The 22,982-nt window shown below is 40.0% G+C and overlaps 1 protein-coding gene and 1 long non-coding RNA gene across 2 annotated transcripts in view; both read left to right on the top strand.

The window, feature by feature from the left end:
• The window catches only part of LOC310733826, a 103,741-nt gene that overhangs the window by 38,944 nt on the left and 41,815 nt on the right, over positions 1–22,982 (top strand). The gene's annotated exons all lie outside the window — the stretch shown is intronic.
• Positions 968–22,689, top strand: nr1h5 (nuclear receptor subfamily 1, group H, member 5). Its single transcript, XM_083555228.1, has 12 exons — positions 968–2,017; positions 3,178–5,052; positions 7,823–7,963; positions 11,683–12,036; positions 13,104–13,244; positions 16,497–16,648; positions 17,122–17,217; positions 18,297–18,396; positions 18,494–18,610; positions 18,696–18,788; positions 20,000–20,113; positions 22,028–22,689. The coding sequence occupies exons 2-12, from the start codon at positions 4,878–4,880 to the stop codon at positions 22,234–22,236; spliced, it is 1,692 nt and encodes a 563-aa protein (XP_083411354.1). The 5' UTR covers positions 968–2,017; positions 3,178–4,877; the 3' UTR covers positions 22,237–22,689.

The raw sequence follows: 22,982 nt of genomic DNA, 5'->3' as shown, positions 1-22,982 counted from the left end.
TTTTCTTATTTATTAGCAAACACTGTGTGTGTGTAGGTGTGTGTGTGTGTGTGTGTGTGTAGATGTGTGTGTCTTAGGTGTGTGTAGATGTGTTTGTATATTACTGGGTGTGTCAGTCCGTATCATGTGAGTATGTGTATGAATATAATTGTGTCTGTGTGTGTATAAGTCTGTCTCATGTGTATGTCATTAAGTGTGTGTGTGTGTGTAGATGTGTGTCTTAGATGTGTGTAGATGTGTTTGTATATTACTGGGTGTGTCAGTCCGTATCATGTGAGTATGTGTATGAATATAATTGTGTCTGTGTGTGTATAAGTCTGTCTCATGTGTATGTCATTAAGTGTGTGTGTGTGTGTAGATGTGTGTGTCTTAGATGTGTGTAGATGTGTTTGTATATTACTGGGTGTGTCAGTCCGTATCATGTGAGTATGTGTATGAATATAATTGTGTCTGTGTAATCATATACAAACATCACTGTGTGTCTCAGAGCGTATCAGTTGTGTGTAGATGTGTTTGTGTAGTACGGTGTGTGTCGTTCTGTATCATGTGTGTTTGAATATCATTGTGTGTGTGTGCGTGCATGTGCATGAGAGCGTAGCAGTCTGTATCGGGTGTATATATGTACTTGTATATCTGTGTGTGTGTATGTGTGTCTGTATTATGAGTGTAATTGTGTTTGTATATCGCTGTGTATCCCTGTGTTCTTGTGCCTGTGTGTGTCTATCATGTGTGTTTGTATATCATTGTGTTTGTGTGCGAGTCTGTATTATGTAAGTGTTTGTGTTTGTATTTTACTCTGTGTGTGTGTGTGTGTGGGAGAGAAAAGATGCTTCCTAATTATAGTGCTTGTGCTATAATTCTTTCCCTTCACTCCTCGTGTCAGATATCAGTGCAGTTTATGATATACAGGAAAGCTGGACAGAGGACAGAGGACAAAGATGAGACCGCCGCTCTACTGAGTAACTGAATGTTCATCCTCAGAGCGACTCAAACCTCCACACTTTAAGGATCCTCGACTCCCAAAATCCAAAGCACAAATGACTGGAGCACATTCCTCCCCCTTTCGTTTTAGCAGTAGCACCATTTTATAGCAATTTCGAGTTTTTGCATTAAAGTTTTTAAAAAGCCCAATGAACTCCTTTTATGAAGCACGAAGACTTTCATCGTATTTTTCTTTCCAATTTGCACAATTCCCTTTTTTTGGAACGACGCTCCGAATGGTGCAATATGTTCATGCAGAGAGAAGCCACATTCACACGGACACTGATAAAGTGGTAAACATCACATCCTTTGTTTACAGATTTGATTTTATTTCTTTTTTTTTTTTTAGAATCAAACTGTCATGTTGTAAGTTGATGTTAATTCACTGTTGATTGTTAGAATTTGGAGGTTTTCAAATACTCCTTTTTTTTATCTATTAGAAAGTCATATGTTTTGGATAAGCACTTTCTATCTCTCTCTCTTTTTGTCTGTCTGTCTCTTTCTTTGCTGCTCTTCGTATAAATATCCTTCTGTTCGTGTTTTTCAGTTTTTGTAATCTAGACAAAAGGTTATTTATTTTTCTTTTTTTTTTTCCAATTAATTTATTTTAGAAGAATACTCTGTCTCTGCTTTTTGAAAAAATCTAATCTCTACCTACCACAGATACCAATGAAGCTTCCTGTACTGAGAAAGGAGATGATGACATGCTGATTTGCTTGTAATGGACGTCTGAGATGTTTGCAGTTGTTGGGGCAGGCATTGAGTTTTACATCAGACATTCCGTAAATACGTTTATTATAAAACTGTAAATCAGTTTTTTTTTTTTTGTTGTAAAAACACTTTTTTCTAGGTAAATAGTTCCAATGGTTCGATTTCCGACTTTCCGATGTTGCAATGATGATAGCGAAAATACGGCAAAAATCTAAAGACTATTTTGAGTGACCGGAGGAGTACACGCGTAAAGCTTGTCCATGGGCTCGCTGCTACATGCATATGCACCGATCAGGCATAACGCTATTTACATTTGCGGCATTTAGCAGACGCCCTTGTCCAGAGCGACGTCCAAAAGTGCTTTAAGTCTCTAGCAATGAATAAATCTACACTGGTACGCTAGATTACAAACTTAATATAACTCAGACTATAACTATTGATTTTTACAAAGAAAACTTGGAAAGTGCTAATTTGTGTTTCAGCAATAGGAAGGTCTTCAACCGTCGCTTGAAGATAGCCAGGGACTCCACTGTTCATACATCTAGGGGAAGTTCATTCCACCACCTTGGTGCCAGAACAGAGAAGAGCCTTGAAGTATACTTACCTCTCATTCTGAGAGAAGGTGGTACCAGTCTAACAGTGCTGGAGGATCTCAGACAGCGTGGTGCAGTGCGAGGTGTGATGAGGTCTCTGAAGTATGATGGCGCTGGTCCATTTTTGAACTTGAAGCCAGTGAAGGGAGCGCAGCAGTGGGGTGGTGTGGGAGAACTTGGGCAGATTGAACACAAGCCGTGCAGCTGCGTTATGGATCATTTGCAGTGGTTAAATAGCGTTTAGAGGAAGACCTGCCAGCAGAGAGTTGCAGTAGTCCAGTCTTAAAATGACAAGAGACTGAACAAGCACCTGGGCAGTCTGTGTGGACCGAAATGGTTGAATCCTTCGGATGTTGTAGAGAAGAGATCGACAAAAGCGAGCCACATTAGCAACATGTGAGGAGAAGGACAGTTGATTGTCCATAGTTCACCTGGGATGACCAGCGGTTCTGTTTTGCTGGGGTTGAGTTTTAATTGATGAGCACTCATTCATGAAGATATGTCCGTCAAGCCGAGCGGAAGCTGTAAGAGAACCCATTTGAGGATATTACTTCACCAATGGACACCAATGGGACACCAGTGGTGAGTCTGCACGGGGCAAATGTGGATCCCCTCCAAGTTACCTGTTATGAGCGACTTTCCAGGTAGGACGCAAACCCTTCTCATGCTGTTCCGAGGATACCGAGGGTAGACGAGAGTCTAGTGGTTGACTGTCGAATGCTGCTGAGAGGTCCAGGATGATAAGTACAGAAGATGACAGCTTGGCTGATCGAGCAGCATGTAGTTCCTCAGAAACTGCCAAAAGGGCCGTCTCTGTGGAATGTGCCGCTTTGAAACCAGACGTGTTGGAAGCAGGAAAAATGGGTGAGCGTAAGGATTTGAGTTTGACGAGGGCCAAATTGTGACGTCTAGACGACTGGGTCAGAGCATCTCCAAAACTGCAGCTATTGTGGGCTGTTCCTGGTCTTCAGTAGTCAGTATCTATCAAAAGTGCTCAATGGTAGGAACAGTGGTGAACCTGTGATGAGATCATGGGCGGCCGAGGCTCATTGATGCACGTGGGGAGTGAAGGCTGGTCTGTGTGGTTCGATACAACAGACGAGATTCTGTTGCTCAGATTGCTGAAGAAGTTAATGCTTAATGGGTCACGACTGTTTTGGCACCAAAAAGTAGTCCAACACAATATTAGACAGGTGCTCATAATGTTATGCCTGATCGGTGTATATACTGTAGTTTATACAGTAATGCAGGGTTGTTTGCAATATATTAAAATTTACGGGTCATCCAAACGCATTTCCGTCATAAGTCTGGGACTACTTGTTTTTGTGCTCTTATCACTGTGTGACTCGAATAACTTGAATACAAGTTGCTTTGTACATTTTTGGAAAGTTGTATCAGCTCATAACCACCTTCATTGTCAGGATCTCTTGTTTCTATCTCATCCCAGGACCTTGATATTTAGACTGTTACTGAATTTGGGTTTCATGGTCACTAATTTTATGTTTTGAGTTCGACGACTGCCCTTAGACTTGTCATTTTTCTCTTTCAATACAGGGTTAAAATTCCCTGCAGTAATTGTGCGTATAAACCACATTTACCTACAGGTCTTTAAGTCGGAGATTTTTCCATGGCCTCGCTCGTATCTCGATGCGAATTTTGCTTTTAACGGTGTGACTTTACACATATAGAAAAACTTCGCATCGAGTCTTTCACGTAGGTGTAAATTCATCACAGAGGCCTCATGGCTGCTGGACCATGAGTGTCACAACTAGGAGAAAAAAAACAAAACAATTGTGGAACTCCTTTTCCTCTGCACGATTCCTGTCACAGTTGCATGTTGTTCCTGGAAAAGGCGCTCGTGTCGTTTCCCCTCATTAGCCGAGTCGCTGTCGTTAGTCTCGTGTGAGTTAGGGGAAATGGGTTGGAATGTGTGACCTAAAAAATTTCCCCCTTGCCCCCTGTAGGAGCCCACCCAGGCAGGAAGAGGGTCAGAACCCTCTGTGTGTGTGTGTGTGTGTGTGTGTGCGCACGCACAGTGACAGCGAGGGAGTGCGAGTGTGATTGTGTCGCCGCGATTGTGAAACTCCAGGATGGAGCGAGAAAGGCAGCAGGGCTCCACGAGGCCGCAGGAAGAGTGCAGAGATAGTGATGGCTCATCCATCAACAGCCTGAACGGGGGCTGTTTATAAATACCGAACCGCTGGGAATGTTCTAATGAGAGCCGAACGAAGCCTTCGCTTTCACTCCTTTCAAGTCATGTGCATGTTGGTTTTCATTGGTGCAACGTGTGCTATTAGACGATCTCATGTTTGCCACGTGTCGACGTGAGTGAAATCGGTGCTAAATAGATAATCCAATAAATCCCATCGTAAAGTGAATCAAATGTAATTAGTCTTAAAAAAAATAAAAATAAAATTCCTACCAGAACACTAATACACTGTTTGTATCAACATCATTCTTCTTTCTTCTATTGTTATACAGCTGGTGTTTACCATCAATTTAACATCTTGTAATAAAAAATTGGTTGCTCATCTTTAGTCGTGTGTGTGTTTGTGTGTGTACATCCAGAGACGTTGTGTTGCGTGTAATGGTATGTGTTTGAGTGAACAGTTTGAATTGGGGAGAAAGCACTGTTTGTTCAGTGTGTGTGTGTGTGCGTATTTGGTAAGTGTTGGATGTCAGAGGCTGGCCCTGTGTCAGCATTACAAATGTACGGGGAGTCAAATCGAGAATATTGGAAGAGCCAACGCTGAGAACATCAGAGCTGGTGAGTGCTCCCAAACCCTGCAGCATTTTAGACACATTTACGGTACCTTTTTAAAAAAATTATTATTATTTATGGTAAGGAGACTCGATTTGTCCATGAGATGATGCTAAATGTTTGGTTCAGTCTTAAGATGGATGTAAATAAAATTCAGCTTAATGAGATAAATATAAAGAGGCTGAAGACATGAGGACGAGATGGTGTGTGGTCTTAGAGCAGGAATTTAAAGTCATTAAACAGAGGTTTAGTGTTTTTAAAGGATCAACATTATATGATATCTTGAGATATCACACCTTTTTATGGGTTTTATTTAATACTTAAAAATGTTAGTCCTATTTCAAAAAATCACTGTACAGTGTGCGTGTGTGTGTGTGTGTGTGTGTGTGTGTGTGTGTGTGTGTCTCAGAAGTATCTACATGTGTACTTTATAGTACTCTATACACTATATATACTCTTTACACTGAAACACAAAAACAATTTTTTTCCATTTTCTTTGCTTTTTTTTTTTTTTTTTTAGCTTCGTGTAATGAAATTTGTAATATCTATGTATGTAATCAAAATATAAATTTTTTTTTATATGCTAACAGTGTGATTTATATACACAAATGAATGTGTCCCATTGGTGCAATGTATATATTTAATTATATATTATTTATTGGTTAATTGAAGGTCATTATATGGTAAAAATAATAATAACATAAAATAGCTGTTTTTGTAAGTAAAACTACATGATTTTATCACCATAACCAATATATTTCAAATAAAATCTTAAAAAAGGTGACTGGGATAAGTTTTGTATTTATTCGATTATATATATTTATTGGTTTATTGAAGGACGTTATTGGTTTAAAAAAAAATTTGTAGTAAAAAAAATGTATTAACGTAAGCAATATATCTAAAATAAAATACATTTAAATAAAAAAAAAGCAAGCAAGATTACTGAGAGAACTTGGAGTTCAAGGCTGAGTAGAGATATGTGCAAAGTGTTCATGTCCAAAAGAAACCAATTAGTGCCGGTTATCTGTTCTGCCACCTCATTTTTCTCCTGCACCGTCAGAGTCATGAATCCTTAGAAAAGTGCTAATTGAGCTTTCGGGTTTTTTTCGATAGCAACCCGACGAGCGATTATCTCCTACGCTGAAATCTCTTCAGTTGACCATGGACTTTAGTCTCTTCCCCCCTCCACCAATGCAGCCTGCAAGGCCACTCTATTCTAAGAGTCTGCTTCCTGTTAGAATCCATAAACACAGCATCATAGCAGCCAAACAATGTTGTAGAGCATTAAAAGAAATAGATGATAGATATGAGAAAGGGATTGATCATGTCGTGTGGGTAAGTGGCACAAGGAAAAAGGACTACCGGTAGAAACTTGGTGTTTTAATGTGGTATGATATGACGAATGATGTTAAAGCCGAAAATGTTTGGAAAGTTTGCCATCATTAATCTCTTTTCAATGTGTCTTCCTAAGACAACTCCTACTCCCGAAAGGTTTTGCAACACAAGACCACCCCTACCCCATCCATCCAAACACAGAAAGTGAGGCTATAGATGTTGCTATTTATGGTATTCATAAAAAAAAAAAACGAATGAACGCTCAAGCCCTTTAACCCGCTCATCTCTCCGAGGGAGTTCAACAGTCTCACTCGTTCTCACCCTGTGCGGAGTAAAGCTGTGTGCGGGCAACCAGGCAAAGGTCTTGCTTTTTCTTCTCTTTGGATTTGCGTGGAAATGTCCTGCTAGTCATGTTGATGGATGGGGAAAGAAATAACAAAAATCCTCCCTAGATTGGGATGTAGAAATGCTAATAATGGCTCTGTCATAACTGCTCCCCCGGAATAATCAATCAAACAAGTAGCATCACATTGGCATGGCGTTCCGTCACTATAATGTAGCAGGGATATAATGATGACTTAATGTAAAGGGTCTACAGGGTGACTATAGATCTGTTTTCTCTGTGTGTCCAGTTAGGACCTCTCTGTGTGTGTGTGTGTGTGTGTGTGTGTGTGTGTGGGATTGGGGGTTAGTTACAGCTCCAAAATCCTAAATCCTTGGGGTCAAATATTAACTGCAGGACAAACAGAGCCGTAGCAAACAGTGAAACAGAGCAAACAGTCAGCGGCGCATCAGAGATGAGCCGTCTATCACTCTCACCTCCCATGAGACACGCAGATCGACCGACATAGACTGTGGATCAACACACACACACACACACACACAGCAGATAAGGCATTGGAAAACAGGAAATAAACTTTCTGGTCTAATAGTTCAGCGATTTTACACCCACCTGATCATTCTATCTTTTTGTTTAATGACTCAAAAAATGTAAAGTCTGGACAAATAAAAGTATTGCAATATGAGCGAAACCAGCCCCAGAAAGGACTGTTGTCAAGTACAATGTTTATTTCTTGTAGCCATATCTCAGCACATTAAGGTGGCTCCAGCTGGATGTCCATCTCCAGGCCAAACCTGCAGAGACCACCAGGGACTCGGCTCTGTTTTATGAGCCGCGCTCTGAAACCGTCGCCAGAGCAGCTGTTGAGACACACGGGACTCGTTCCATCCTCTTCTCACACTCCTTATCCCATGTCTCCATGCACCCTGACCTCCTCAGGCCTCTATGATCTGCGTTTGAATCAAAAGCATAGACTAAATATAGATCCTGTAAGTCCAGACATGATTACAGTCTACATCAGAGAACAATGCTCACTTGAAAGTAAGCGATTGAGAGACTGTGTTTATGATTCATTTGTAACCGTGTCCTGATTTGTTTTAGACGTGGACATCTCTGGAAAGTGTGTGCTCGTGAAATCAGCAGAGGAGATGAGAGAGTGGATGGATCCTGAGATGGGCATGATGACTGGAGGGTTTATCTCTGGAGCAGATGCTTACGGCATTGCGGAACCGCAGTACTATGGTAAGGTTCTTCCTTTTCAACCTTCACTTTAACCATATGGAGAAAGTTATGGGAATTATGAGGGTTGGCAACACTGAAGCAAGCATCCTTGCATGGTTCTTTGGCTTCAAGGATTGATATACTAATTTGTTGTATACACGGGGGTGCACATTTTTATATTGGTCTATAAAAATGAAATAAAGCCTGATGTTTAGCTTAAACTGATCCTGATATCTGGATTGGAACTGTATTGCGTTGATTCATTAAAAGAGCCAGATAGAGTCATTTCTTTGTGCTCAGGTTGGTTGCATTGAATGTATTCGATTCACTGAAACAAACCAGTTCATAAGAGTCATTTGTTGTATGAGTTGCTCAGTAGATCCTAGTTTTAGAACCACAGTGACGTAAAGACTGTAGAAAGATCATTACTCATAATCTTACACACCAGTGCTCATGTTCGTTCTCTCTCTCCAGTGTTCTGTATTGTTTAAAGACCATAATCATAGTCTTGATGTCACCCAAATAAGGATGGGTTCCCCTTTTGAGTCTGGTTCCTCTCAAGGTTTCTTCCTCATAACATCTAAGGGAGTTTTTCCTTGCCACAGTCACCACGGCTGCTCATCAGGAATAAATACACATCGTTCACCTTAACTGTTAAATTCTGTAAAGCTGCTTTGAGACAATGTCTGTTGTGAAAAGCGCTATACAAATAAACTTGACTTGACTTGTTCAGACTACACTTTTAAAGAAAAACAAGATTTCTTGCCATTTTTATTGGTATATGTTTTTTTTTATGTCTTCACATTGAAGCACTGCTGCTGTAAATCGCTCAAGGAAACTGGTTACATTTATATTTTATACTTCATCAGTGTTGGGGTGGCATATAGGGTGGCAATGCGTTTTCTTAGGGTGGCAGTTGCCACCCTGTGCTACCTAAGTAGATCTGCCCCTATTTCCATAATAATTGAATTTTTTTTTAGTAAAATATTTTTTTCTGTAAAGCAAAACTTGATCTACAGAAATTATGATTATGAGATCAAGATTCATTCGTTCATTGAAGCACTTTATCCTGGTCACGGGAATTTAGGGCCTATTCCAGGAATACTGGGTGTGAGACATTACCCTGAGCTCAGTATCGAACCCTGAAGCCTTGTGAGGAGTCAATGCTGCTTATTTTACCACAAGTCAACTCTAATAAATTCATATAAATATAAAAAGATCAAGCCAACTATGATGTGGAAGCAGAAAGGGGTTACATCGCACTGTGAGCAAACCGTGATCACCAACATGGGTGTTTATAGAGAACTTCAATAGTTTACAAACAGATGCGAGCTTGGTCGTGTCACACAACAAATCCCAGGCTGAACAAGACAAGAAACATCTGGGAGAAAAGGGAAGTGGGAGGCTAAGTCACTTGAATGAGATGCCTTGTCACAAATGAAGAGCGGAAAACATGAAAACCGACTGAATCCAAAAAGCATTTGGATGTAGGGAATTTTTTTATTTATTCATTTGAGTTATATTTATTTATTTATTGGAGCTTTTTATTAATTTTCTCCCAACCTGATCATTATCAAATATGAATCTGGATTCATGAAACCCTGTTTGGAATACTGGTATAATAAGAATTCTGTAGTTGTCTGGAAATATGAGTGCACATGTCCAACCAGCGTAGCTGTATGGCTGTGCTGGGACACAAACGGATCGCAAACCTGAAAGAAAATGCAAGAAACTGAAAAGATTTTATGAACTGTGTTTAAACTGCATTAAATAGTTGCATAAGGGAAAAATGGATTGACACAATTCAGTCTTCATAACTGAGGGCAATGCGATTCGCATCTCGATGCATAGCCAATGATACAAAATATTTAGTGATGCATATGAAGCAGCTTCGGATGCGATTCACCGCCAATACCATGAAGTGTGATGTGTCTTTGCTTCAACACATCGGATTCTAAGTAATACGATTCAAAGAAAAAAATATGATTCTATAAAATTCAGTATTTCTACAGATAGTTCGCTTTTATTTCTTTGGTTCAGACAGACAGCAAATCATCAATTTACTTCTAAAGCATGTTTTTTTCAGTAACAGACTAATTTATTATTTTTATTATTATATAATAATTTATTATTATTATTTTGTAGTGCAAAAAAAAAAGAAAAAAGATTAAATAAAACCAGACATTCTTTTTCCTGTTCTGTCTCCAAGAAAATGCAGCTCTACCTCTGCCATGTTAATCTATATTTGGTTGACGCTCATATTTACGTAGCAGCAGTGGTGCTGAGAGAACACGCTTGAGAAACAGTCTAGTGAGGAGAAATCAATCTACATATAAAATATTGGTCAATTTCGAAATAATAAAAGTATCGCACATCTACAAATAACGAAAGAGTTTTTTTTTTTTTTTTTACAGATACAACTATTTTCAAAAATGATACATCGCAGAACAAATGACAACTTTTTAAATCAATGCATCACATCATTAAGGTTTATGGCAATGCACTGCTGTGAATTGCTGAATCTTACCATCCCTAATAGATTGTTTTATGCTTTTTGAAATTCGTTTCTTAGTACAAGGAACTGTCAAAATGCTCTGTGCTAATCACACATATAAAACAGATGTGGTAGACAAAGATAAGGTTGACAGGATGCCGAAATATTCTGTTAAGTTTGCATCCAAACAGAAGACCGCCTCTGGATCTACCTGTTTATGTCATGTTGATAAACAGCTTTATTCCTACTGCATTTTCCACATTTTCTTTTAATCGGCAGGTTTCTGTCTGCAACATGTAGGTGTGAATCATAGCAATCTTGTCTCTCTGCACAGATGTGTTTTAGAAGGAGTGCCAGCAGTAACACATGTTTTCTCCGTGGAACACTTTGTAAAATGTTGCACAAAAGCCCAGGCCTGTTCTCATAAGGCTGACGCTGTCTGTATCGATTCAGCCCGATTATTATAGATCAAAACTAATATCACAGAGCTCCTCAGCTGCATCCGGTTTTCAGAGTCGCTCAGTGGTTCACAAGGTCTTGCTCCTTTTATTGTCCCAGTGGTCTCATTAAAGCCGTCGGATAATTCCTAAATCACAGACTGTCGATGTGCATTGTGTTCCATTTCTTTCCACACTGTCAGTGGCCTCCTTTTGCGCATCCCATTGTGCAGATTTTTTAAGTATGTGTGTAAGAAAGGATTCCTATTCAGTTGTATTTCCACACTTCACCACTAGAGGCAGACATACAGTTTACCAAGCAATGACAAGCTACCTACGACATCACAGTGCACCGACCTCCATCAAGAGTATAAAAGGCCAGAACACCGAGCAGCAGTCGTCATTAATGCACCTTTTCGTTGGTCTGCCAAACTGACATAAAACACCACAACAACAACAACAACAACAGCAGTCGTCATTGACCAGTGGCCATTCGGCATTGTGCAACCTGTCACTCCGCACTGAGCGTTCAGCAGTGGCCTTTCAGCATGCATTTTGCATCATACAACCTACCGAACAGCAGCTAACAGAAGACCGCAAGAATCACCTCATATACAATCTATTCTATACCCAGTAGAGTGTTCTGAATCCTGTACCGTGTTTTTACTGACATGCTAGGCCAATACAATCCCCTGATCAGCGCACACCAAATAGTGAAAATCCTTATATGGTCCTTCTAGCTAGATAGGAAAACTTCCTAACAATATGAAAACGTTCCTACACCATATGAATTTGTTTATTTTTGACAGATGTGCTGGTGGATCCACTAGGATATTCATACCAGGATTTGGATCTACAGGCTTTTCCATACAACCAGCAACACTACAATCCAGCAAACATGCAGGTCTCCTTGTACGGACCACCCAACTCTCAACCATGTAACCCAGCCTACCCGTACAGCCCGCAGTGTCCGGAGCCTCCATGCCAAGCGGACCTAGAACTACACAGGCAGGCGAGAGGCACCATAGGTACAACCCCTGGAATAAAGCGACCCAGACTGGGGCCTGGAGCTCGGGTCAAGGGTCAGGATGAACTGTGCGTGGTGTGTGGGGACAAAGCTTCAGGATACCACTACAATGCTCTGACCTGTGAAGGCTGCAAAGGTGATAAATTGATTTGTGCTTGAATTGAAAAAGTTTTTAATGATATTTAATGAATTTATGGACTGTTGCTGTGTAATATTTTTTAGACTTACTTAAAGAAAGAATAATCATTTTCAACCTAAATTACAATATAATCTGTATATATCTGCAAAACATATTGCTATATATATAAATAAACACTGTATTTAGAAAGTTCAGAACTGTTTCACTTTTTTAATTCTGTTATGATGCAGCTTGATACTACAATTGTTCAGATTTTTTTCCCTCATTAATCTATATTTTGTAACCTGTAATAATTCTAGACAATTTGTAAAAATTAATAAATATCACAAGTACATAAGTATTCCGATCGGATGAAACAAAGATTTGTCCCCAATTCTAAATGTTATGTCTGGAGGACACCAGGCACCGGTCATCACCTGCCCAACAGGAAACCATGGTAGTGGTAGCATCATGCTGTGTGGGTGTTTTTCTGCATCAGGGACAGGACAAGTGGTCAAGTTTGAGGGAAAGCTGAATGGAGCAAAGTACAGAGATATGTTTAATAAAAACCTGTTCCACAGCATTTAGGACCTCAGACTTTGCCAGGTTCACCTTTCTACATAACAACAACCCTAAACACACAGCCAAGACAACACAGGAGTGACTAGAGTCCCAGAGTGGCCCAGCCAGAGCCCTGACTTTAACCCTATTAGACTTTGAACCTGAAATGGCTGTCCACTGATGGTCCTCATCCAACCAGACCTAGCTTGAGAGAATTTGCCATGAAGAATGACAGAAAATCCCCCAATCTAGGTCTGCAAAGCCTGTAGTTTCATAACCAAAAAGACTCAAGGCTGTAATTACTGCTGAAGGTGCTTCATCTAAGCACTGAGTTAAGGATCTGATACTTCTGTACTTATTATTTTGGCGATAAGTAACTTTTCTGTATTCAGTATCTATGCTATGACTATTATTTCTCACTGTAATTGTCACATGATAACCAAGTCATCTTGTACTACCGTGACATTTCTAAAATAACTGCAATAGATTCTACATAAAGGGAACTGCTCTTGTGTTCTTTATAGGTTTCTTTAGGCGCAGCGTCACCAAGAAGGCTGTGTATCGTTGCAAGAGTGGCGGCAGCTGTGAGATGGACATGTACATGCGTCGCAAGTGCCAAGACTGCCGACTGCGCAAGTGTCGAGCCGTCGGCATGCTTGCCGAGTGTGAGTGACAGGCTGTGTTCCTACAGCTCATGAAGGATTGATGACGTAACGGGTAAAACAAAACAGGGTGTGGTTTTATAGGAAAATAATCAGTTTCGATGTGATGTAGCCCGAAGTCGTTCTTACCTTTTGAAGGGGATCGTCTTATAGTATTATATTTAAAGATATTTTACTTCCTGTGTCAGATTGTAGCCCTTCAAGACTGGATGTGGACAGAATCTGCAGTCTTGTTGCACTGATTTGTTATTGTGAACCGTATAGTGTTAGGCTATCGACTGTGCTGGATTTATGCCTGGCCTCCTCTTAGTCAAAATGAACAAAATCTAAAGTGATTTCATGCAGGAAGTAATAAGGATACAGTGCCAAATTAATTAGTTGTTTCCCCTCTCTGAGCTATAGTGCCTTGCAAAAGTATTGACCCCCCCTTGGCGTTTTTCCTATTTTGTTGTCTTACAACCTGCAATTAAAATGGATTTGTTTTGGGTTTGTATCATTTGATTTACACAACATGCCTACCACTTTGAAGATGCAAAATATTTTTATTTTGAAAACATCAAGAAATAAGACAAAAAAACAGAAAACTTGAGCGTGCATAACTATTCACCCCCCCAAAGTCAATACTTTGTAGAGCCACCTTTTGCAGCAATTACAGCTGCAAGTCTCTTGGGGTATGTATCTATAAGCTTGGCACATCTAGCCACTGGGATTTTTGCCCATTCTTCAAGGCAAAACTGCTCCAGCTCCTTCAAGTTGGATGGGTTCTGCTGGTGTACAGCAATCTTTAAGTCATACCACAGATTCTCAATTGGATTGAGGTCTGGGCTTTGACTAGGCCATTCCAAGACATTTAAATGTTTCCCCTTAAACCACTCGAGTGTTGCTTTAGCAGTATGCTTAGGGTCATTGTCCTGCTGGAAGGTGAACCTCCATCCCAGTCTCAAATCTCTGGAAGACTGAAACAGGTTTCTCTCAAGAATTTCCCTGTATTTAGCGCCATCCATCATTCCTTCAATTCTGACCAGTTTCCCAGTCCCTGCTGATGGAAAAACATCCCCACAGCATGATGCTGCCACCACCATGATGGTGTTCCATGATGGGGATGGTGTTCTTGGGGTGATGAGAGGTGTTGGGTTTGCACCAGACATAGCGTTTTCCTTGATGGGCAAAAAGCTCAATTTTAGTCTCCAGAGTACCTTCTTCCATATGTTTGGGGAGTCTCCCACATGCCTTGGCGAACACCAAACGTGTTTGCTTTTTCTTTAGAAAAAAATTTTTTTTTCTTTAAGCAATGGCTTTTTTCTGGCCACTCTTCCGTAAAGCCCAGCTCTGTGGAGTGTACGGCTTAAAGTGGTCCTATGGACAGATACTCCAATCTCCGCTGTGGAGCTTTGCAGCTCCTTCAGGGTTATCTTTGGTCTCTTTGTTGCCTCTCTGATTAATGCCCTCCTTGCCTGGTCCATGAGTTTTGGTGGGCGGCCCTCTCTTGCCAGGTTTGTTGTGGTGCCATATTCTTTCCAATTTTTAATAATGGCTTTAATGGTGCTCCGTGGGATGTTCAAAGTTTTGGATATTTTTTTATAACCCAACCCTGATCTGTACTTCTCCACAACTTTGTCCCTGACCTGTTTGGCGAGCTCCTTGGTCTTCATGGTGCCGCTTGCTTGGTGGTGCCCCTTACTTAGTGGTGTTGCAGACTCTGGGGCCTTTCAGAACAGGTGTATATATATACTGAGATCATGTGACACTTAGATTGCACACAGGTGGACTTTAGTTATGTAATTACATGACTTCTGAAGGTAATTGGTTGCACCAGATCTTATTTAGAGGCTTAATAGCAAAGGGGGTGAATACATATGCAAGCACCACTTTTCCGTTATTTATTTTTTTGAATTTTTTGAAACGTTATTTTTTTTTTATTTCACTTTACCAATTTGGACTATTTTATGTATGTCCATTACATGAAATTCAAATAAAAATCAATTTTAATTCCAAGTTGTAAGGCAACAAAATAGGAAAAACGCCAAGGTGGGGGGTCAATACTTTTGCAAGGCACTGTACATTACAGCTTTGGGTATAATGATTTATAATAAAAAAGATTTAAATGATTGCTCTAGCATGCATACAAAATATCTACATAAATTGGATTAAGCCAATTCTACAACAGAGGTGCTCTTTGTGAGTGTAAAATTCCTGACTATTGCTAGGTATGGTTTCCCAGCTCACCTCTACCCCATCCAATATTATAATAACCTTTGCTGACTAAACATAATTTGTATAGAGGATCATTCCCCTCACAGCCATGACACTGACATAATGGGATGCGTCATGCTGGCACAAGTATATCAGGTGCAGCAGCATTGCTGTGTTTATTAAGAGGATTTTTACCACAAACTGGTAATGCCAGTACTTTTATACTTATACCTGTATGATTGGTATATCTGATAGAAGGGCCAGTGCATTCATTACATTATTTTTAAGTCAAGAGGTTGTCCAGGATCACACCCCACTGGTGGGCGAACTACACTGTCTAAAGTCCGCTGTCTATCCATATTTAATAATCTTGCCCTTTACAGTACCTAATAAGCTAGTTTGGGTTCCAAATGGGTTCCAAAGTTTGGGAAAGATGTTTCATCACATAATGTAGTTGTTTTGAAGAAGACTATTTATAAATAAAACCAGCTATAGATTTATAATACCCCTTTGCTACTTTGTTGGTTTGTTCAACTGGAGTTCCGGTTTGTATCTTTTGTTCATAAAGTGCCATTGTTAGCTAGAAAGTGAAAGTTTTGTCCTCAAAGTTGATGTGTTGGAACCGGGAAAAATGGGCAAATGTAAGGATTTAAGCGAGTTTGACGAAGGCCAAATTGTGATGGTTAGACAAATGGGTCAGAGCATCTCCAAAGCTGCAGCTCTTGTGGGATGTGACTGGTCTGCAGTGCTCAGTATCTATTAAAAGTGCTCCAAGAAAGGAACAGTGGTGAACTGGCGACAGGGTCACGGGCGGCCGAGGCTCATTGATGCATGTGGGGAGTGAAGGCTGGTCCGTGTGGTCCAACCCAACAGACGAACTTCTGTAGCTCAAATTGCTACAGAAGAAGTTCAAGCTGTTAATGCTCAACGGGTCAGGACTGTTTTGGCCCTGAATGTAGGTAGCTAATAAACTGGCCACTTGGTGCATGTGTATATTTGCTAAAGCATGAAACAGAATAAGAATGACTTGTGATGTTCAGCTGCTTGATTCTGTCTCAACAGGTCTGCTGACTGAGGTGCAATGCCAGTCAAAGAGGTTACGAAAGGGGGCCAAGCACAGAGGAGACTCACTTTCAATGCTTGTTGCTGAGGACGAGGAAAGCAATGAAAGCAAAAACGTGTCCTCTACCAGCAGACTACCTGCACCAGCACGGGTATGAGCTACTTTTCTGAAGGTCCTTAGAGGTGCACAGACAATTGTGGAATTTGTCAGCGTATCCTACTTTATCAATTGAGCCTAATAGTGGGAAAATCCCTGCTATTTAAACACATTGATTCACACCTGGCGTCTTGACACCAAGATTCAGAGATGTGTACTGGTAATCAACTGCAACATTGGCTTCCTTTACACTGCCATCACACCATGTTTCCTTAATTTAGGTTGCTAATTCACACCAGCAGACCCCACAGTGTCACAGCTGTACAGCACACAGTTTTAGATAGCAGTAATTCACTGATGAATCCTCTCGGATAAGTGGCAAAACATATTCAAGACTGAATAATAGTCTCACTGCATACACTTGTCACTTCCACAAGACAGAACTGCATAAGTCATTTTGATTATTTTTTTAACTTGCCATTTTTTCAATGCCTTTAAATGCCGTGTATGGATTTTTGTGTGCTTAAGGTGCCATCAGGATTGTCCAGAGAGCAGAAATGTGTCCTGAACAGAATTGTGGAAGCTTATCGTCGGTGCAGAGCTCAAGATGGCACTCGCTTCCGGGTGTGTATGTCAGCATGGCTTTAGCGTGTACCATTGCAGAAAGTCACTGATTAAGCCCAATCCCAGGCTAGCATGTTTAGCATAATCACCACCAGGGCCATAGCTAATAGTGATAGTTATTTTATGAGCAATTTGTGTTGTGCAGGTCTTTCAAAAGCTAAATTAAAAAGCTGGGTGTCACAAAATGGCTTAACTTTTATCATAACAACACAAAAGTAATAAGCACACAAAAAAAAGCAAAAATGAATAAAGGTATACGGTTTAATGGTAGGCTAATATTGTGGACCACAAATATTTAAAAAACCCTCTCTTACTACTATTCTACCTCTATCTTCTCTACTTTGTGAATATCAAACCCATGTGCAATCTTTTTTCTTTAACTAACTGGACAATAACTGCACTAATATATCACTTTATGACACACCAACCAGGCACAACATTATGACATCATAACATTGTGAACGGTGAAGTGAATAAACACTGATTATCTCTTCCTCATAGCACCTGTTAATGGGTGTGATATATTGAGCAGCAAGTGAACATTTTATGCAGTGATGCATTTGGGGAGCTCCTGTGGCTCCAATTACTGAAGTTATTGCTGTTAGTGTTCAACCGGTTTCAACCAGGACTGTTATGGCAGCAAAAGAGGGACCAACACAATATTTGGCATGTGGCCATAATGTTATGCTTGATCTTTGTGTATGTCAATGTGTACTACTTCTATTCTTGGTCATTTAGATTAGTGTTAGTAATCATGTTTGTATTGGTCTTGATCAATCCAGCATTGTTGTGCAGTTGCTGTATGCTAATTGCGTTTTATTGGTTTACTCTAAACGGAAACAAATTCTTTGTATGCTCAGGCATAAGGCAAAAAAAAGGTGATTCTGATTCAATAAACCCTGGTAGTAATTAGTTTTTGCTTTTGGAGTTTTCCATATTTAACATTTCTGGTTTCAGTTCCATGTTCTAATATACCGTAGTTCATAAGTTAAAAATTGGCACTTAAAAGACCACAATAAAATTATGTTTGGGGAACTTTTTTTCTTCCAGGAACTGATAATATCACTATCTCATTTCAGGTGTCCCAGTGGTCCAGTTTACTAGATGGTGCTGATGGTTTGACTGACATAACCTCTCTCGAAATAGAAAGACTCCTGCAGTTCTCGAAGAGCATACCTGGTCCGACATGTCTCTTTCCACAGAATCAGAAACGGTACAAATCTAATAACGTCATAACGGGAATGATTACCTAATCTGCATTTGTTTGCTTGTTCAGGTTTTGAGCTCTTGGACAGTGCTGATCAGAGCATTCTTCTCTCCGGCTCGTCTGTGGAGGTCATGTTCCTGCTCTTGGCTCAACAGTTTACTGAGAATCCACCCCTGCACAGCTCATGTAAGGCTGCATTAATTCGTGTACTCTCTGCAAACAAGCAAAACATGTATATCTAGTCATTATTGTTGAGTCTCTTTCTCATTAGCTCTGTATCCTGGAGGTCCAAGTGGTTACAGCCACAGCTGGGTGAAAACCTCAGAGTCTAAGGCCAGCAGTCAGGAGATGATATTAAATTCAGGTATCTGCTGCTGTGAAATATGTTTTATTTTGTGTTATGCAGTAAAAAAATAATAGTTTTTTTTTTTTAATGAATTAGATAATAAGATGCTCAAGCATGTTAGCTAGATGATGTACCTGCTGTACTTAATGTTAGTTAGCGTGTTACAACCTTCAGTACCTTACTTGTCACAGTAAGATGCCTTACCTAACACTGACCAGCTTGATAGCCAGAGTAGTAACTGCTTACCTGGCAACAATACTGTGTTTAGCGAATGCTGCTGTCAGTTTTGGAACAAATGCAACTTGAATTTTTATTATACTGGCATACACTATATGGACAAACTTATTGGGACATGAATTTTCCAGCCATATGTGGTTCTTCCCCAAACTGTCACCTAGATGAAGTAGTGTTACATATTCCCTACACTTAAACTAGAAGATCTGAACCTGTTCCAGCATGACAAATATTCATGGCTTTGTGCACAGGGGCTATGTTTTACATGGGTAGAAAGTATGTGCAAGATCTTGAGTGGCCTGCTATATTGCTCAGACCACTGAACACCGTTGGGATAAATGAGAACGTTGACTGCACCCCAGGCCATCTCACATCACCTACAGCAGTACCTTTCAATCTTTTGGTTGAATGAGCACAAGTCTCCACAAACACACTTCAAAATCTAAAACATCTCCCCAGAAAAGTGGTTAATTTAACTGCAAATTTGGACTAAATGTGGAAAGAGATGTTTAAAAAAAGATCATACAAAATCGTATGACCAGGCGTCCACAATTTTTTGTCCATATAGTGTAACTGATGTAGTGAAAATAAAAAAAATGAGCTTGTCTTAAGGTATCTTGATCAAAAGATATCTGTGCTCTATTGATCCTCAAGGGGAGAAAATGGGGGGAAATCTAGCTAGCTAGTTACCTGCACCTTGGCCAACTGTTTATACAATATAATATTTAGCTTGATGTTATATCGCTTGTTTTATAGCTATTTGTATATGAATACTTGATCTTGCTACTTCTGAGATTTATTAACACAACACTTGTTTTAAATAATGACTAGTTATAACTTACTGTTGTAGAAGTAACATTATCTTAGCTAGCTGCTAGCTGCAAATATTTACATAAAAAATGCAATTTATTATGTTTAGCTCTTTAACACAGCGACAGCCAGGAAAAACATTAACAGCAGAAACTGTCCTATTTCTGGTCTTGTTCTGTGGGCAGGGATGAGTGAGGAACTCGTGGGTCCTGTACTGAATTTCTTCCACAGTATGGCATCCATCTCAGTGACGGATGCTGAATACGCTCTTCTCGTTGCTACTTCAGTGCTGTGTTCAGGTCTGGAGGCTTCACATAATACTAGATGTTGTACTAATAACTTTCAAAGAGTTTTCAAAACTTTGTGTTGCTTCTGTACACCAAATAATCTGTAGGATTGATGCTTATTTATTTAATTACATCAAATATTTGTTAGATTTTTCCATCACGGCAGCTCTAATGGTATTCCTGATAAACAGGACTATTTTCATACCGATCGCATTTTGACTGTATGGTTTTTAATGGCGCAATCCAAAATGAAACGTTTTCATTCCTGGCCCAAAAAATATGTCCCAAATTGTTTAATTCGATTTATACTCATAGCAAGTTTGCTAGAAAAATTAAAGAATGACTGATGCAGATTGAGAAAAAACTGTGGTAGATGTTATTGTTCATTAACATTAATAATAAAGATTGATAATGTTAATGAACAATAACATCTACCACAGTCTCCAGTATCAGCGCTTTGTAACAATCAGTAAAAGGACTCTGGGGTTTTCTTGATCTGCATCAGTCATTCTTTTATTTTTCTAGCAAACTTGCTATTAGTATAAATGAAATCAAACATTCAAGGGGCATTCAAGGTCCGTGACGTCGGAGTGACGTGGGGCCTCCTTCCTGTGGGCTCACCACCTGCAGGAGGGACCGTAAGGGACGGTGCTGTGAGGATTGGGCAGCAGTCGAAGGCGGGGGCCTGCTTAGACTGCTGCCCCCGCGACCCGAATTACGGATAAGCGGGAGAAAATGAATGAATGAATGAATGAATGAATGAAATCAAACAATTTGGGACTATTGTTTGAAAATAGTCCTGTTTATGATTGTGTATGCAGCACCAGTATGCATTACACAAGCCCCTTATCGTTAGTTTTTCCTCAGAGCATTTAACTCAAAATGATTTATACATTTTCATAAGTTTTTTTCTTTTCTGTTGACGCTGCAAAAAATGAATGTGTAGTTTCTAGTCACTTGTACAGTCATTACTTCAGATGATGCTGCAAACCATGACATCCGGTTTTCTTCCCACTGTCATGAAACTAGAAGCATAACGGGGTCTGTTGAACCGATCGCATTTTGACTGTATGGTTTTTAATGGCGCAATCCAAAATGAAACGTTTTTATTCCTGGCCCAAAAAATATAGGCCAAACATAAAATGGTAAAATATTAGGCTTTTTATGGTCTTAATAATAAACCATAGGTCAGAAAATGATCACAAATGAAACTAATGCATTCTTGCGAGCTCCTGTGTCATATTGCAATGAATGCAATTAACACACACACACACACACACACACACACACACACACACACACACACACACACACACACACGAACACAAAAATGTATGAGTGTGTAAAATTTTCAATAATATATTGTCTGGGACATTATTTTTGGCCTGTCAGGGTCTAATCAAAGGCATGATGAGAAGCTCATAAATGAAGATCTGGAAAGCTTTTTTATTTTAATTGAAGGAATAATGCAATACACTGTGAAACATAAAACTGGTGGACTGAAGGAATGCAGTTACACTCCTTTTCTCATTTTGAAAGAACAAATAGTCTCACCATCCCTAAGCAACTTATGCTTAAGTACAGTGTAATGAAATCACTTTAACAGTCTCGTCATCACGTCAACAAATTGGTTTCCGTTTCAAATAAAACTGTTTCCACTGAGCCCTTTGGTGTAAATCTGATATTTACACACACACACACACACATACACACACACACAATTTTCTGACCAGGACTTTGTTGTTAAGCCCATTCAAGCTTTATATTTTTGCCATTTTGGGTTTGGCTCTTTTCCTTTTTGCTCAGGAGTGTAGACATTTAATCCGATTTATATTCATTATTCTTCTTCACACAAATCGAAGAACGGCATTCCATTAAACCTCACAAGGATATGTTTCCCCATTCCTATGTGTATGTATGATGCAGACAGACCATATCTGCGTGCCATGAGCTGTGTAGAGAACCTGCAGGAATTTGTTCTGGAGCTGCTCTCGAAGGTGTGCAGGAACGGGCAGGGTACGACTCACGGGCCGTGCCGCTTCGCCAGGCTGCTCGGTCGCCTCACGGAGGTGAGGACGCTGTACCACAACCACCTCACACTCCGACCCCAGCAGATGTGGGAGATGCAGCATTGAGACTTACTGCTCAAAAAGACTACGTGGTCAGTTGCCGGGTTTATGAATATTCAGATCGTGCACAGAAAACGTGCTGTTCTTCAAGATGCGGCACAAACCAGAAGCTCTGCGTTCTTCCTCGGCTGTGATTTATGGAAATGGACTTCAAAGACACTGCAGTTTTCAATAGTAGACAAATTCATTGTGATATATGCCTGTACAAACTTATTTTGATTTGGAGTTGCATTTATTTTTTTTCATACATCTGAGGCCTGAAATACACAAAGCTTTCTAAAGCCGTCGTCTGTTATATTCGAAACGAATTTCAGTTTTCTTAATGCAAGTCTGTACCAAAAGTGTATCTCAAACTTCTTGTTGTAGTACATGATCTTGAGGTATTCACGAAGGGTGTTCAAGTCAAACCGGGACTTTTGAGTTTATAAAATAAAGGAACAAATTTCTTTTGTAAAACAAGGAGTGGAAACTGCATTTATTTTTCGACACAATCCTTTATACCACCCTAGGACAGCCTGCTTCACTTTGTCAGGGAACCACCAGGACGTCATTGACGATCATTTTTGAAACGTTTTCACCATTCAAATACTGCAGGTGGGCAATCTAACACTTTTGTCTGCCATCTTGATAAACGGTCTCTGGCCCGGCCCGTGACATGTGCGCCGCCTATCGCTAATAGGACACACTGGCCACTTACTACTTTGTGTAGTACTTGCCATGCAAGCGTCACTTTTTTAACCTGTACAATTCAA

The sequence above is a fragment of the Silurus aristotelis genome (genome assembly GCF_946808225.1).
Source record: "Silurus aristotelis genome assembly, chromosome: 11".
NCBI lineage: Eukaryota > Metazoa > Chordata > Actinopteri > Siluriformes > Siluridae > Silurus > Silurus aristotelis.
The sequence above is the reverse complement of the archived record's forward strand: the minus strand, read 5'-3'. Positions and strand labels throughout refer to the sequence as shown.

Excerpts from the sequence above, each read along its gene's own strand:
- nr1h5 (XM_083555228.1), top strand. The coding sequence starts at position 4,878 with ATGTGTTTGAGTGAACAGTTTGAATTGGGGAGAAAGCACTGTTTGTTC. Across the intron at positions 7,964-11,682 it reads TGCGGAACCGCAGTACTATG|ATGTGCTGGTGGATCCACTA; the intron begins GTAAGGTTCTTC and ends TATTTTTGACAG. Across the intron at positions 18,789-19,999 it reads GGAGATGATATTAAATTCAG|GGATGAGTGAGGAACTCGTG; the intron begins GTATCTGCTGCT and ends TTCTGTGGGCAG.